Source organism: Osmerus eperlanus, chromosome 14 (assembly GCF_963692335.1).
Source record: "Osmerus eperlanus chromosome 14, fOsmEpe2.1, whole genome shotgun sequence".
NCBI classification, from domain to species: domain Eukaryota; kingdom Metazoa; phylum Chordata; class Actinopteri; order Osmeriformes; family Osmeridae; genus Osmerus; species Osmerus eperlanus.
The window spans coordinates 16,752,718-16,766,421 of record NC_085031.1 but is presented as its reverse complement, the minus strand read 5'-3'; the positions used below and the strand labels follow the sequence as shown (position 1 = coordinate 16,766,421).

Sequence of the window (13,704 nt, the reverse complement as noted above, 5' to 3'; positions counted from 1 at the left end):
GGGCGAGGGAGGCAGGCAGGTGACTGCTCACAAGGAGCCTCTGTTCTCCCCCCGGGGGGCCGGCAGGGGGGCCGGCAGGGGGGCCGGCAGGGGGGCTTGGGTCCGCCCTGTCCAGGGGTGTGAGGTGGATACGGCTAGCCCCCCCCCCCATGCCTGCACTGAGGGCTCCTTTCAGCCCAGCGGGTGGAGCTCAGGTTACCTTACAGGAGGGAAGGGTGGAGGGCTGGGTGGGGAGAGCCAAGCTATAGCATGTTCTACTCCACTTCCTCCTCCTCCTCCTCCTCCTCCTCCTCCTCCTCCTCCTCCTCCCCCTCCCCCAGAGGCCATCTGGGAGGAGGGGGGGGAGGAGGAAGTGATGGCTGGCTGAACGTGAGAGAGAAGATGAGCTTGGTGGGAGTGACTCATCCTGTGTGTGTGTTTGGGTTTCTAATGATGTTTGGGTGATTGTGTGTGTGTGTGTGTGGTGTGTGTGTGCGTGGTGTGTGTGTGTTTGAGGTTGAGACCAGGAGGTCTTGACTCATACTTGGTGTGCAGATATGTGTCAGATCTGGGGGCTGTGTGGTTATTGTACACACACACACACACACACACATCTGGTCAAATACACCAAGGTTGCTGAGTACATTCTGCCCAAAGCATTAGCTTTCTTCTTCATATTTAATAACCACAGGCACCAATGGAGGCTGGCCTGCTGATTGGCTGACTAGCTGGTTGATCAGGTAACAAGTGTTGAAGTGTGGCTGGAGCCAAGGCTCCAGGCAGCTGCAGCGAGCTCTGCAGAGACAGGGTCGGAGAGCCCAGCTCTAGACGGAGTGTGTGAGATGGACTGTGTGGTGACCAGAGCACCAGGCTGCAGTCCCTAGCCTCACCTGCGGGGGCGCTCCACACATCAGGTCCCAGGTTCCGTAGTGACCGTGGCGCTGCCGGTGGAGCCTCACCGTGTCGGTGAACGCCGGTGTCCGCACCTTGCAGTCCTCCAACAGGCCTGTAGGGGGCAGGAGAGCAGGGGTGAGGCGGAGCGGAGGTCGGGAGGGAGGGTGGGGCTGGGATGTTGTGGGTCACTGTGTTGGATAGTTAAGCCTCTAAATTCACATGGTTTGTGAGCACTTTGCAGGTTTTAATCTCTCTCTTCTTATATTATTTCTTGCGCTGGACAAAACCTTGCAACTTTGGTTTTGAAAGGCGCTCTAACCAAATCTTTATACAACTAAACATACCTTCCTACAGTCTTCATTAGTTATGTCAGAGACAATTTAACTAAGCTTTATTCCAAATGTATATTTTAAGGAAGGGAAAAAGTTTGTTTTTTGGGGGTGATAGCCGCTAGCTGTTGCCTAATAATAATCCCGGTGTCGTTAGCTAGAGGTAAATATAGCAGCAGGGGATTGCACAGGAAGCCCAGCCCTGACTGAACCACCGTGTCATCACCAAAACAGGAAGTGGCCCAGTGTCGACCGGCTGGGTCGTCGCCGCGGGGCCCCCCCTCCATGAGACAGCAGAGGGACAAGCCGTACAGCACGGGGCCGCTCTCGGCGAGACAGCCCCGCGTCATCGCCGGGGTCCTTTTTGTTTACGTGGTGAAAACAGCCCCGTCAAGGCCAGGGTCTGTCTGCCGGCAACCTCTGTCTGACGACAACGCATCGCCGCGGCGATGACAGGTATACGACTACTACACACGCTTCTGGCAGGTGTGTCGCCATATGACAACAGGACAGGAAGAAGCTGTATAGGAAACACACACACATGGTCCTCAGGGGCCGTACACACACACACACACACATGGTCCTCAGGGGCCGTACACACACACACACACATGGTCCTCAGGGGCAGTACACACACACACACACATGGTCCTCAGGGGCCGTACACACACGCACACACACACACACAGTCCTCAGGGGCCGTACACACACACACAGTTCACGTGATAGCTACACAAGGCAGCTGTGAGTTATTGTCTTGCAGTGAACCCCAGCAAACTCTCCACCAATCAGGTGGAGAGTCTCTCTGTGGGTGGAGGCCATGGTCTCTCTGTGGGTGGAGGGTTCGCAGAATCATCCAGAAAGACACAAACAAAGGGATCCTTTCTTAAGCGTTGATATTATTATGATTCCTCACGATTCATATCATGTCCTTTTAACCCAACCCTCCCCCCCTCCCTCCCCCCCAAGCAGTTAGACGACATCATGTGGTTCCTGGCCTGCTGTCACACGTCCAATGTGCCCATGGGTGCACTGGATTTACTGCTTGGTGTGTGCCAGCCAGGGCTGCAGAGCTGGAACAGGCTGGCTGGAGGCCCAGACAGGCGGGTCACCAGGACAGGATGCAGAGCTGAGCTAAACCCAGCGAGCCCTCAGGGAAATATGGTACCTGGGCTTCCACGAGGTCGTCTACTGTGGTGCACATGTAGAACGCATGTCAAACTCTCTCCCTCACACACACACGCACACACACAGTGTGAATTATAGACAATAAGTCATGATTTGTTTCAAATCCCTCTCAGATTTCAAAGCGATCAGTTCTCTTACAGCTCTGAGTGTCTTGGAGACGGAGACAGGATGCAGACTGCCTGGCATGGGAAAATGTGTGCGTGTGTGTGCGTGCATGTGTGCGTAGCTCTGTAAATAGAACATGTGGTAACACTTAGCATGGTCGCCGTATTGGAGGCATTTCCGTCTCAGGCTTAACTCTGCACGGTGTGTGTGTGTGTGTGATGGCCAATGAGATTCCCCTCTCTGCGGGAGACATGCCGCGCTCAAGATGACCGCATTGACCAATCACGTGACGGCACATCTCCACCCACCAGCCAATCCTGAATCAGGATGATGGTGACAGGTAGGAGACGACAGACGGAGACCGGAATGTTCCGGAAGATTCTTTTCAAATACAGGAGACCTTGTGACTTCCTGTCCCTGTGTTACAGTAAGTACAGGTGACAACTATTAGATTACTGAACGACAACCAGTGTTCTGTCACCGGGTGAGGTCGCAAAAACTTCCAACCACCACGTGTATTTTCATGTTTGAGTACGTGTGTGTGTGTATTTTCATGTGTGAGAGTGTGTGTGTGTGTGTATTTTCATGTGTGTGTGTTGTCTCAGCAGGGTGAACAGTCTTCCTTTGCAGAGCTTCTCTTCAGGAGCCTTTTTTCATCTCAGTTACTGTTCGACCTGCACCTCACCTCACCCACACGCCTGGCATAGACCAAGCATCCGCCAATCATGGCATCCGCTTTGACTAAACCATCACCATGAAGACACAGCCTTCCCACAATGCACCTCTGCTTCTGAAGTACACCCAATAATGGCCCCTACTCAGTCAGCAACCACGCAAGCAAACAGTACTTTATGAAGTGTTGCTACCGGTGTGTGTGTGTGTGGCTCAAGCAGAAAAAAGAAGCTGTTGTTCAGAGGAGGTGTCACTTCCTAAAATCATTCATCTCCTGGGGGAGGGGGGGAAGGGGGAGTAGGGGGGGAAGGGGGAGGGGGGGGAAGGGGGAGGAGGGGGGGAATGGGGAGGAGGGGGGGAAGGGGGAGGAGGGGGGAGGAGGGGGAGGAGGGGGAGGAGGGGGGAGGGGGGGGAGGGGGGGAAGGGGGGAAGGGGGAGGAGGGGGGGAATGGGGAGGAGGGGGGGAATGGGGAGGAGGGGGTTCTGGGATCTGGCTTTCCTCTGTACACCCTCATGACATCATCAAGGAGGTGGGGGGGGGGGGGGGGCAGTGGACAGGGTGTGTGTGTGTGTGGGGGGGGGGGGCTATCAAAAAAGACAGGACCACAAGAGTTATGAAGAAACCTAGTAAGCTACTGAGCATGTCCAGACAGGTCGAGGGGGACATTAGGAGAGAACATTCTGAGAGCCTCTTCATTTCTGCTGGTCATGCTGGTCTTGCAGCTGCTGTGCTCTCACTTATAGAGGACTACTGAAAAGCAGGGGGAACGTTTTAAGACAATGTCCCTGCCAAGATGAGTAATGCAGTGTCATTAATCAGAAGGATAAGTTTAAATCAATCACAATAGTAGGTTCATGTGGATTGTACTTCAAAGCTTTTGATTACGCCCTATGCAGGACAAGCAGCATGTCAGCGCCTGGTTACAGTGTGTGTGTGTGTGCGTGCGTGTGTGTGTGTGTGTGCTGGTCAGATCCACCCAGGGCGTGGTGTCGGTCAGGAGTGTGTATTTACAGAGCATGATGGGAAGGTGTTGACGCACTCTCCAGGTGACTGGACAGTCCTCTAACCACTCTGTCTCTCTCCAGGTGACTGGACAGTCCTCTAACCACTCTGTCTCTCTCCAGGTGACTGGACAGTCCTCTAACCACTCTGTCTCTCTCCAGGTGACTGGACAGTCCTCTAACCACTCTGTCTCTCTCCAGGTGACTGGACAGTCCTCTAACCACTCTGTCTCTCTCCAGGTGACTGGACAGTCCTCTAACCACTCTGTCTCTCTCCAGGTGACTGGACAGTCCTCTAACCACTCTGTCTCTCTCCAGGTGACTGGACAGTCCTCTAACCACTCTGTCTCTCTCCAGGTGACTGGACAGTCCTCTAACCACTCTGTCTCTCTCCAGGTGACTGGACAGTCCTCTAACCACTCTGTCTCTCTCCAGGTGACTGGACAGTCCTCTAACCACTCTGTCTCTCTCCAGGTGACTGGACAGTCCTCTAACCACTCTGTCTCTCTCCAGGTGACTGGACAGTCCTCTAACCACTCTGTCTCTCTCCAGGTGACTGGACAGTCCTCTAACCACTCTGTCTCTCTCCAGGTGACTGGACAGTCCTCTAACCACTCTGTCTCTCTCCAGGTGACTGGACAGTCCTCTAACCACTCTGTCTCTCTCCAGGTGACTGGACAGTCCTCTAACCACTCTGTCTCTCTCCAGGTGACTGGACAGTCCTCTAACCACTCTGTCTCTCTCCAGGTGACTGGACAGTCCTCTAACCACTCTGTCTCTCTCCAGGTGACTGGACAGTCCTCTAACCACTCTGTCTCTCTCCAGGTGACTGGACAGTCCTCTAACCACTCTGTCTCTCTCCAGGTGACTGGACAGTCCTCTAACCACTCTGTCTCTCTCCAGGTGACTGGACAGTCCTCTAACCACTCTGTCTCTCTCCAGGTGACTGGACAGTCCTCTAACCACTCTGTCTCTCTCCAGGTGACTGGACAGTCCTCTAACCACTCTGTCTCTCTCCAGGTGACTGGACAGTCCTCTAACCACTCTGTCTCTCTCCAGGTGACTGGACAGTCCTCTAACCACTCTGTCTCTCTCCAGGTGACTGGACAGTCCTCTAACCACTCTGTCTCTCTCCAGGTGACTGGACAGTCCTCTAACCACTCTGTCTCTCTCCAGGTGACTGGACAGTCCTCTAACCACTCTGTCTCTCTCCAGGTGACTGGACAGTCCTCTAACCACTCTGTCTCTCTCCAGGTGACTGGACAGTCCTCTAACCACTCTGTCTCTCTCCAGGTGACTGGACAGTCCTCTAACCACTCTGTCTCTCTCCAGGTGACTGGACAGTCCTCTAACCACTCTGTCTCTCTCCAGGTGACTGGACAGTCCTCTAACCACTCTGTCTCTCTCCAGGTGACTGGACAGTCCTCTAACCACTCTGTCTCTCTCCAGGTGACTGGACAGTCCTCTAACCACTCTGTCTCTCTCCAGGTGACTGGACAGTCCTCTAACCACTCTGTCTCTCTCCAGGTGACTGGACAGTCCTCTAACCACTCTGTCTCTCTCCAGGTGACTGGACAGTCCTCTAACCACTCTGTCTCTCTCCAGGTGACTGGACAGTCCTCTAACCACTCTGTCTCTCTCCAGGTGACTGGACAGTCCTCTAACCACTCTGTCTCTCTCCAGGTGACTGGACCTTTCCCCAGGTCAGCTCATTCAGGACAGATGCTCCACAGATCCACCAGGCTGGGAGCCAAGAGTGATTGAGACTTTCCCCGGGTTCACGTCAAGTCGATCCCCGCCCCGCCCCGCCTCGCCCCCTCAGGGAGCAGGCCGCCGGAGAGAGAGCAGACGGCCGGTAAGACTCCAGGACTGGCCCAGAGACACATTCCTGACTGTCAGTCACCTGCCCTGGTGGGACCCGAAGAGGCAGGTATGTGTGTCACACACACACCCCTACATGACTTCTGAACAATGGCGGAGGGGAGAGGTAATTGGTCGGGGTGGGGCTGGGGTGTGTGTGTGGGGGGGGGGGGTTGAATGACTCATAATAGCTGACGTTGTTAATCCAGCCGTTCACATGGTCCTGGAAGTTCAGCTACACCATCTCTCTCTCTCTGGTCTAGTGCACATACACTCTCTCTATAGTCTAGACTGTGTGTGTGTGTGTGTGTTCCAGTGGTTGCTGTGTGTGTGTGTGTGTTACAATGGTTGCTGTGTGTGTGTGTGTTACTGTGGTTGCTGTGTGTGTGTGTTACCATTGTTGCTGTGTGTGTGTGTGTGTTACCGTGGTTGCTGTGTGTGTGTGTTACCGTGGTTGCTGTGTGTGTGTGTTACCGTGGTTGCTGTGTGTGTATGTGTTACCGTGGTTGCTGTGTGTGTATGTGTTACCGTGGTTGCTGTGTGTGTGTGTGTTACCGTGGTTGCTGTGTGTGTGTTACCGTTGTTGCTGTGCCGGACACAATCCTGGAGGACAGCGTGCCACTTCTTCTGCTCCTTCTCTGTGAGGACGCAGAAGTAGTGGTGCCGGCCGTACGGGTGCCAGAGGATCAGGGGGAACTGGGTGGCACACCTCACCACCGCACCGCTGCCCACTTTGCCGTTCACACCTGAGACAAGAACACACACGTTACAATACTTACATGTATGATCTATTGACCCGAAATCACCTCACTTGAGATGGAATGGATCATAGTATTCATCGATTCCCTCCCCTCCCCCCCCCCCCACCTGGCAGGCTGGTGTTGAGCAGCTGGGTGTATTCCTCCATGGACGTCAGGGCCTTGTAGCCGGCACAGCTGAGGGTGCCCTTGGGGCGCAGGCTTCGGTCGTGAGCCTGGAGGAAGTGGAGGGAGGCACCACACGACCAAACTTTACTCACACGGACGATTAACCTGGAACCTTCTCTACAGAGCATGTCTGCTGTCCCTGAGAGGGGAGGGAGGGAGGGAGGGAGGGGGGGAGGGAGGGAGGGAGGGAGGGGGGGAGGGAGGGAGGGGGGGAGGGAGGGAGGGAGGGGGGGAGGGAGGGAGGGAGGGAGGGGGGGAGGGAGGGAGGGAGGGAGGGGGGGAGGGAGGGAGGGGGGGAGGGAGGAGAGGGAGGAGAGGGAGGGAGGGAGGGAGGGAGGGAGGGAGGGAGGGAGGGAGGGAGGGAGGGGGGGAGGGAGGGGATTGCCTGGGGGGATTCTTACCTGCTTGTTCTCGTAGAAGCTGATTTGGTAGGTGTCGTCCACGTAGACAAAACGGTTCCTCCATTTCTTGTTCTCCTCCAGATACTGGAAGAGGCCCCCGGAGAAGATGGACTTGCCCTCCAGAGGGTCCTGATGCCACGCACACAGAACCACAGTGAGTCCAACACCACTACCAGGCACAGTCATAGGTCCTGTACAGTGTCCAGTGTGACAACATGACACAGGTCCTGACGGCCACAGTCCTGTCTGAGACAGTGGAGGGGTGGAGACTAACAACATCGAGGGCTGTAGAGTGTTTACACAAGCACACGCCATCCACTCTGTTTTCACAGTTCCTGTCTGAGTTCCTGTCTTAGATCAAATACTGAAACTCAAACAGCTTAATCCTATCTGAGGGAGGAAGGAAGGAGGGAGGGAGAGAGGGAGGGAGAGAGGGAAGCAGGAGAAAAGGAAAGTGTTTGTGTGCTTTGAGGCGCTAACTAGCAAAGCTTGGTTACAGTGGTTTTAGCTGAGTTCCTGCAGTGACAGTTGGATAAGTTATCAGTGTGTGACCAAAATCTGCATGTTTGTTTGTCTGTGTGTAGTTATGCGTGTGTGCCTGTTTGTATGTATGTGTGTGTGTGTCAGTGAATGTGTGTGTGTGTGTATGTGTGTGTGTGTCAGTGAATGTGTGTGTGTGTGTGTGAGAGAGAAGCTCCATCCTGTGCAGAGAAGAGGAACTGCTGTAACATTGTTAACAGCGTGGCTGTTCATGTGTGAAACGTGCTCCACTTTCCCTCCAGTGAGCTGGCGCTGAGAGCGACACGGAGCTCAGAGCCACACGGAGCTGAGGGCCACACGGAGCTCAGAGCCACACGGAGCTGAGGGCCACACGGCTAAAGCGCTCTCAGGTACAGCGCTGCTTCTCCGTCTCGTTCCTGAGAGAGCACTGGGAGATCTGGAACACGGTGGAACATAGTTTGCTTCTCGTGCTCAATTAATGTATTTGCATGTTTGGCTGAATCCTTAGAAACCTCTCCACTCTGCAAGCTCAACCTTGCCTGCATGCTGTCTCAACTTGGCCCAGCGCTACAAATGTGCCACAAAATCAACCAATCTGAGAACATTAGATGGTACGTTCTGTTTCATCTCCAATCACAACACTTAGAAGACGAAAGAGAGGGATTTTAGATTTCCAGACACCAGATTTGACAGAATCGAATGGTGACAACAGCAAGAAGCGTTGTGTTTGGAGACGAAACAGCGAATCAGACTCGACCTTCTCCAATTTTCCGATTGGTTGATTTTGTGGCACATTTGTAATGCTGTGCCAAGTTGAGTGAGTGAGAGAATGATTACAAAGAGGCAGATGGTATGAAGGAGAGAGAAAGAAAGAGAGAGAGAGAGAGAAAGAGAGAGGGAGAGAGCGCAGCATTGTGCTGAGGGGCAGATGGAGCGAGAGAAAGAAGGGATGTGGAGGAGAGAAAGAGGAGGGAGAGAGGAAGAGGAGGGAGAAAGGAGAGAAAGGAGGAGAGGAAGAGGAGGAGGTAGGGCGTTCTCATATAGAGCACCTCTTCTCTGGAACAAATTACCCGTCTCAATTAAGGAGTCTGATACTGTTTCGACATTTAAAATTAGGTTAAAAACGTTATTGTTTAGTCAATTCTACGACTGTTAAAGGTAAGTATGTTACTAGTTGGAGGCAACGGGGGACGGGTTGTTTCCATCCTTATTCTTTAAGTATAACTTATTTTAGAGTTCTCTTCCCCTGGAACAGATTTCATGTTCCAAATGAGGGGGGCTGTCGCTGTCTTGGTGTGTGGGGTTGCATCAAATTCCCCTTTTTTGCTCTGTTAAATTGCTGCACCAGTCCACACTTGACCGGTGGGGATCTCATTCTATTATGACTGTAACTGTTAGCTGCTCCTGGCATTCTCTAATCCCTGCTCTCCTCTCTCTGTCCCCCCCCACACACATCCCTTGTGGTGTGGGGGGTTTGAGTTGTCAGCACCTGCCTGGTCGTCGGTCAGCCAACGCTGGACCTGGTCGCGAGTCTCCCGGTCCTGTCCTACATCTATAAAGTTGAATAATGGATTTTGGTGTTTTAAAAACCCATCAACACTGTATGACTATGTTTAGCCTGTGTTCTGCTCCTCTCTCTCACCAACCGTCTCTGGAGGAGGGGATCCCTCTCTGAATTGCTCCTCCCAAGGTTTCTTCCATTTTTTCTCCTGTTTTTTTGGGAGTTTTTCCTTGTCTTCCTTGAGGGTTTAGGTTGGTTGAGGGGCAGTTCTATGGGCATATGTGAAGCCCTCTGTGACATGCTTGCGTGTAAAAAGGGCTATACAAATAAATTTGATTTGATTTGAGGAGGTGAGGAAGAGGAGGAGGAGAGAAAGAGGAGGAGAGTGGTGATCGTGGCCTCTTGCCTTGCGGTGCAGCAGCTGGGGCTGGCCCCCTCCCCCTCCCTCGATCTCGTAGCGGACGCTGTTGAAGAGCGCCACAGCGTACTGCTGCTCGTACAGCCGGCCGAAGTCCTCCGTCACCTCCCTGGTACGAGCTGGACACACGGGGGGGGGGGGGGCGGTCAGACGTGTAGGACACACACATGTAAACACGTTCATACAAACACACACACTAACAGTTTTGTATACAGTAAGGTAACAGAATAACCTCAAATCATCAACTCAGTACAATAGTTACCATGGATCACTACAGCCTGAACAGTCATCTCACTAAGGACAACACAAGACAGATGGAAGTGACTGTACAGTACACTCTGTGAGGACAACTCAGATTACTGCAGCTTCATTACCCTCTATCAGTCTCTTATGGAAAGTTCTTTTTTAAAAGGCAAATGAAAACAAGCGATAGATAGCACACAAGTTCATCCGAGAGATGCCTTTCATGGTCAAAGCAGCTCACGATAACCGGTATCAACGAGACTCCTGACAGGAGTTTGCATATCCACAGACCTTGAAGCCTGGTTCCACTGCTGGAGAGACTCAGAGAGGTCTCCTACAGTCCCTGCACACAGCTCAGCTGTCTGGGGGCTAGAGTCTGGAGGCTAGAGTCTGGGGGCTAGAGTCTGGAGGCTAGAGTCTGGAGGCTAGAGTCTGGAGGCTAGAGTCTGGGGGCTAGAGTCTGGAGGCTAGAGTCTGGAGGGTAGAGTCTGGAGGCTAGAGTCTGGAGGCTAGAGTCTGGAGGCTAGAGTCTGGGGGCTAGAGTCTGGGGGCTAGAGTCTGGAGGCTAGAGTCTGGGGGCTAGAGTCTGGGGGCTAGAGTCTGGGGGCTAGAGTCTGGAGGCTAGAGTCTGGAGGCTAGAGTCTGGGGGCTAGAGTCTGGGGGCTAGAGTCTGGGGGCTAGAGTCTGGAGGCTAGAGTCTGGAGGCTAGAGTCTGGAGGCTAGAGTCTGGGGGCTAGAGTCTGGGGGCTAGAGTCTGGAGGCTAGAGTCTGGGGGCTAGAGTCTGGGGGCTAGAGTCTGGAGGCTAGAGTCTGGGGGCTAGAGTCTGGAGGCTAGAGTCTGGAGCCGCAGGAAGGAGGAAGCAGGTCGACTGTAGGACGGCAGGAAGGAAAGGCCTGACATGGCCGGATGAACGGGGGGAGGGAGGGAGGGAGGGAGGGAAGTGATCTTCTGAGGTCATCTGGGGTCATCAGGTGGGGTCATCAGGTGATGTCATCAGGTGATGTCATCACTGCCCACATCTACTCTGTGGCTTCTCTTACTGGACACCTGTGTTGTGTCTGGGACTGGAAGAGACTGAAGAGATACTAGAGACCACAGAGGGAGGGAGGGAGGGAGGGATGGAGGGAGAGAGGAGAGAGAGAGAGAGAGAGAGAGAGAGAGAGAGAGAGAGAGAGAGAGAGAGAGAGGGAGAGAGAGAGAGAGAGAGAGAGAGAGGGAGAGGGAGAGGGAGAGGGAGGGGGAGGGGGAGGGGGAGGGGGAGGGGAGGGGGAGAGGGAGAGGGAGAGGGAGAGGGAGAGGGAGAGGGAGAGGGAGAGGGAGAGAGAGAGAGAGAGAGAGAGAGAGAGAGAGAGAGAGAGAGAGAGAGAGAGAGAGAGAGAGAGAGAGAGAGAGGCTGATAAAGTGAGATAGACTCCACTGTGTCTTGTGTCTTTGTGAGTCAACTCTGCCTCCTCCTTTCATCAGTGAAAAAGAGACAGAGAGGAGACAGAGATAAAAGGAGAGAGAGACAGAAAGAGAGAAAGAACGGGAGGAGGGGGGAGAGAAAGACAGTCAGACCATCAACCCTTCCTGTTTCCACTGGAGCTGGACCTTGTGAGGAGTGTGTGAGACTAGCACAGACTGGACCCAGCCGGACGTCCAGACAGCAACCAGCTTCATGTAGCAGTGAGGGAGGGGGCAGCGAGGGGGCAGCGAGGCCCACGTCAGGACCTTCACTGACATCTGACTGACTCACTTTAGGGAGGGTAGAGAAACACACTGGATGTGTTGACAGGTGGCGAGAATGTGCTCTCACAGCAAATCCAGAGACACCTCCCTGTAGTGGCTAACTACTCTAAACACTCCTCCCAAACAGAGGTGCTGACTAATCTACCACACACACATTGTTAACAAACCTTAAACAGTGAGGAGTTGGGTTGGGTTTGCCTTACATGCTAATTGAATGTAGAGAAAGAAAGGAGGGGTTGACCAAGTAGAGACATCAAGAAAGAGAAAGAGAGAAAGAAGGGGGGGGGCAGAGATGAGGGGGAATAATTGCGTTTTCATTTCCCTGAACTATAGAAAGGGTTTTCTGTGTAACTACACCGATAGAACAACATACAATCTGGAGCAAAAGGGAAGAGGAAAGAGGGGGAGAAAAGTGGGAGGGAGAGAGAAAGAAAGGGGTAATAAAAGAGAGGTGGATTTCTGCTTGTTAATACCAGGACATGTTTCTACCTGCACTCTCTCACACCTCTCTCTCTCTTTTCAACTGAAGGAAAAAGCAGTGATCCTCCGCAGCCAGCCTGGACGACACACTTCAAACAAAGACACACACAAACACACTGGTATTGCTGCTGAGGGAATGGCAGGGATACACCACTCTAAACACACACACACACACACCACAGGCACACGCACACACACACACACACACACACACAGCCTTGTTCCATTGAAAACTAGCGGTCTGAGTTATCAGATCTCAGCTGACTCAGAACTAAAACCCAGAAGTGTTGGATTGAAGAACTGGTTCAGTAACTACAACAGGTCGTGTTACTCATGGTTGAATCACTCTAAAAACACGAAGAACCACATGAAAATAAATGTTTTTAAGGAAAATGTCATGAAACAATACTATTCATCCCCTCTAACTCATTGTCGACCAAAACTAAATCCATGCTACCTACCGAAGACCAACGGGCTCTCCTTAAACATTATGATTAAGCCTCTTTCTTGGAAAGTAGTTATTATGTCCCTGAGCAATAAGATCTTTCATGTTGGGCTTCCTCTCGGGTGGAGGTGCATGGCTGACATTACAATGCAGTCAACTCTAAAGTTACTAAATATAAACCAAGCCCGCAACTTTCGAGGGATACAGACGTATGCCCAGTGTCTGGCGTCTGAGCACAGCCAGTAATAACATGGGGTAGGAAACGCTTTAGACAGAACACATAACACGCCTTAACACGTCTGTAAAGTAGGGTACTGAAAAATATGCAAAAGTAAAATGCCCAAAAACATGAAAATACTAACCCCGTTTAAGTTTGAATAGGCATTCATCATGTATTTTGTTGTTGCGCTACTTACCAGTAATCATCTCTCGTTTATTCTCGTCAAGGTGAGTCGAAATTACATCCCCCATGTTTGATGTGAGGTGAACCAACTGTCCACACCAATAGTCACCCCAAGGCAAGGGGCCAACAAGACGTGCTGCCCAATACCAACTGAACTATCTTGAGTCTTGTAAAGACAAAACAAGACGATCTACAACTCCAGGACTGAACCCTAACTCGGAGGTTTGTCGCTTCTGTACGCTAACTTGGCTCCGGGGTAGAAAGTTGACTGTCGCGACCATTGGTTGCTACAGAAGTTCAAGACTGTACTACCTTAGCGACGGAGCGCTTGTAGCCTGGAAGGGTAGTGAGCCTCGTGAACAGAGGACTGGTTCATCACAAGACACACCCTCTGAGAAACATCAGTGTTCAACTAAGGGTGCGGCAGCTAAGGTAGCACTAGTCATTTTGTTATAACTTTGAGGACATTTTGACATTTAGATTTGATCTTTAGCAAATGCTTGACTTTGAATTGATTAACAACCAAATGTTTGCGTAGTATTTCTATAGCCTTCTCTCATTAGCTAAATCAGGAGAAAAAAAGTTACATTTGGACTGGTCAGCTGATATGACTCATGATAGAGACACT

At 52.3% G+C, this 13,704-nt stretch overlaps 1 protein-coding gene across 1 annotated transcript in view; it reads right to left on the bottom strand.

Annotated features, from left to right (window-relative positions):
• Window positions 1–13,428, bottom strand: part of niban2a (niban apoptosis regulator 2a) — a 25,269-nt gene extending 11,841 nt beyond the window's left edge. The window contains exons 1-6 of the mRNA XM_062478829.1: window positions 13,090–13,428; window positions 9,765–9,895; window positions 7,357–7,485; window positions 6,897–7,002; window positions 6,608–6,775; window positions 870–985 (exon numbers count right to left, since the gene is read on the bottom strand). Of these exons, the coding sequence (XP_062334813.1) occupies window positions 870–985; window positions 6,608–6,775; window positions 6,897–7,002; window positions 7,357–7,485; window positions 9,765–9,895; window positions 13,090–13,144 (705 nt within the window). The 5' untranslated portion in view covers window positions 13,145–13,428. The remainder of the gene's footprint in view (window positions 1–869; window positions 986–6,607; window positions 6,776–6,896; window positions 7,003–7,356; window positions 7,486–9,764; window positions 9,896–13,089) is intronic.
• Between the last annotated feature and the right edge of the window lie 276 nt (window positions 13,429–13,704).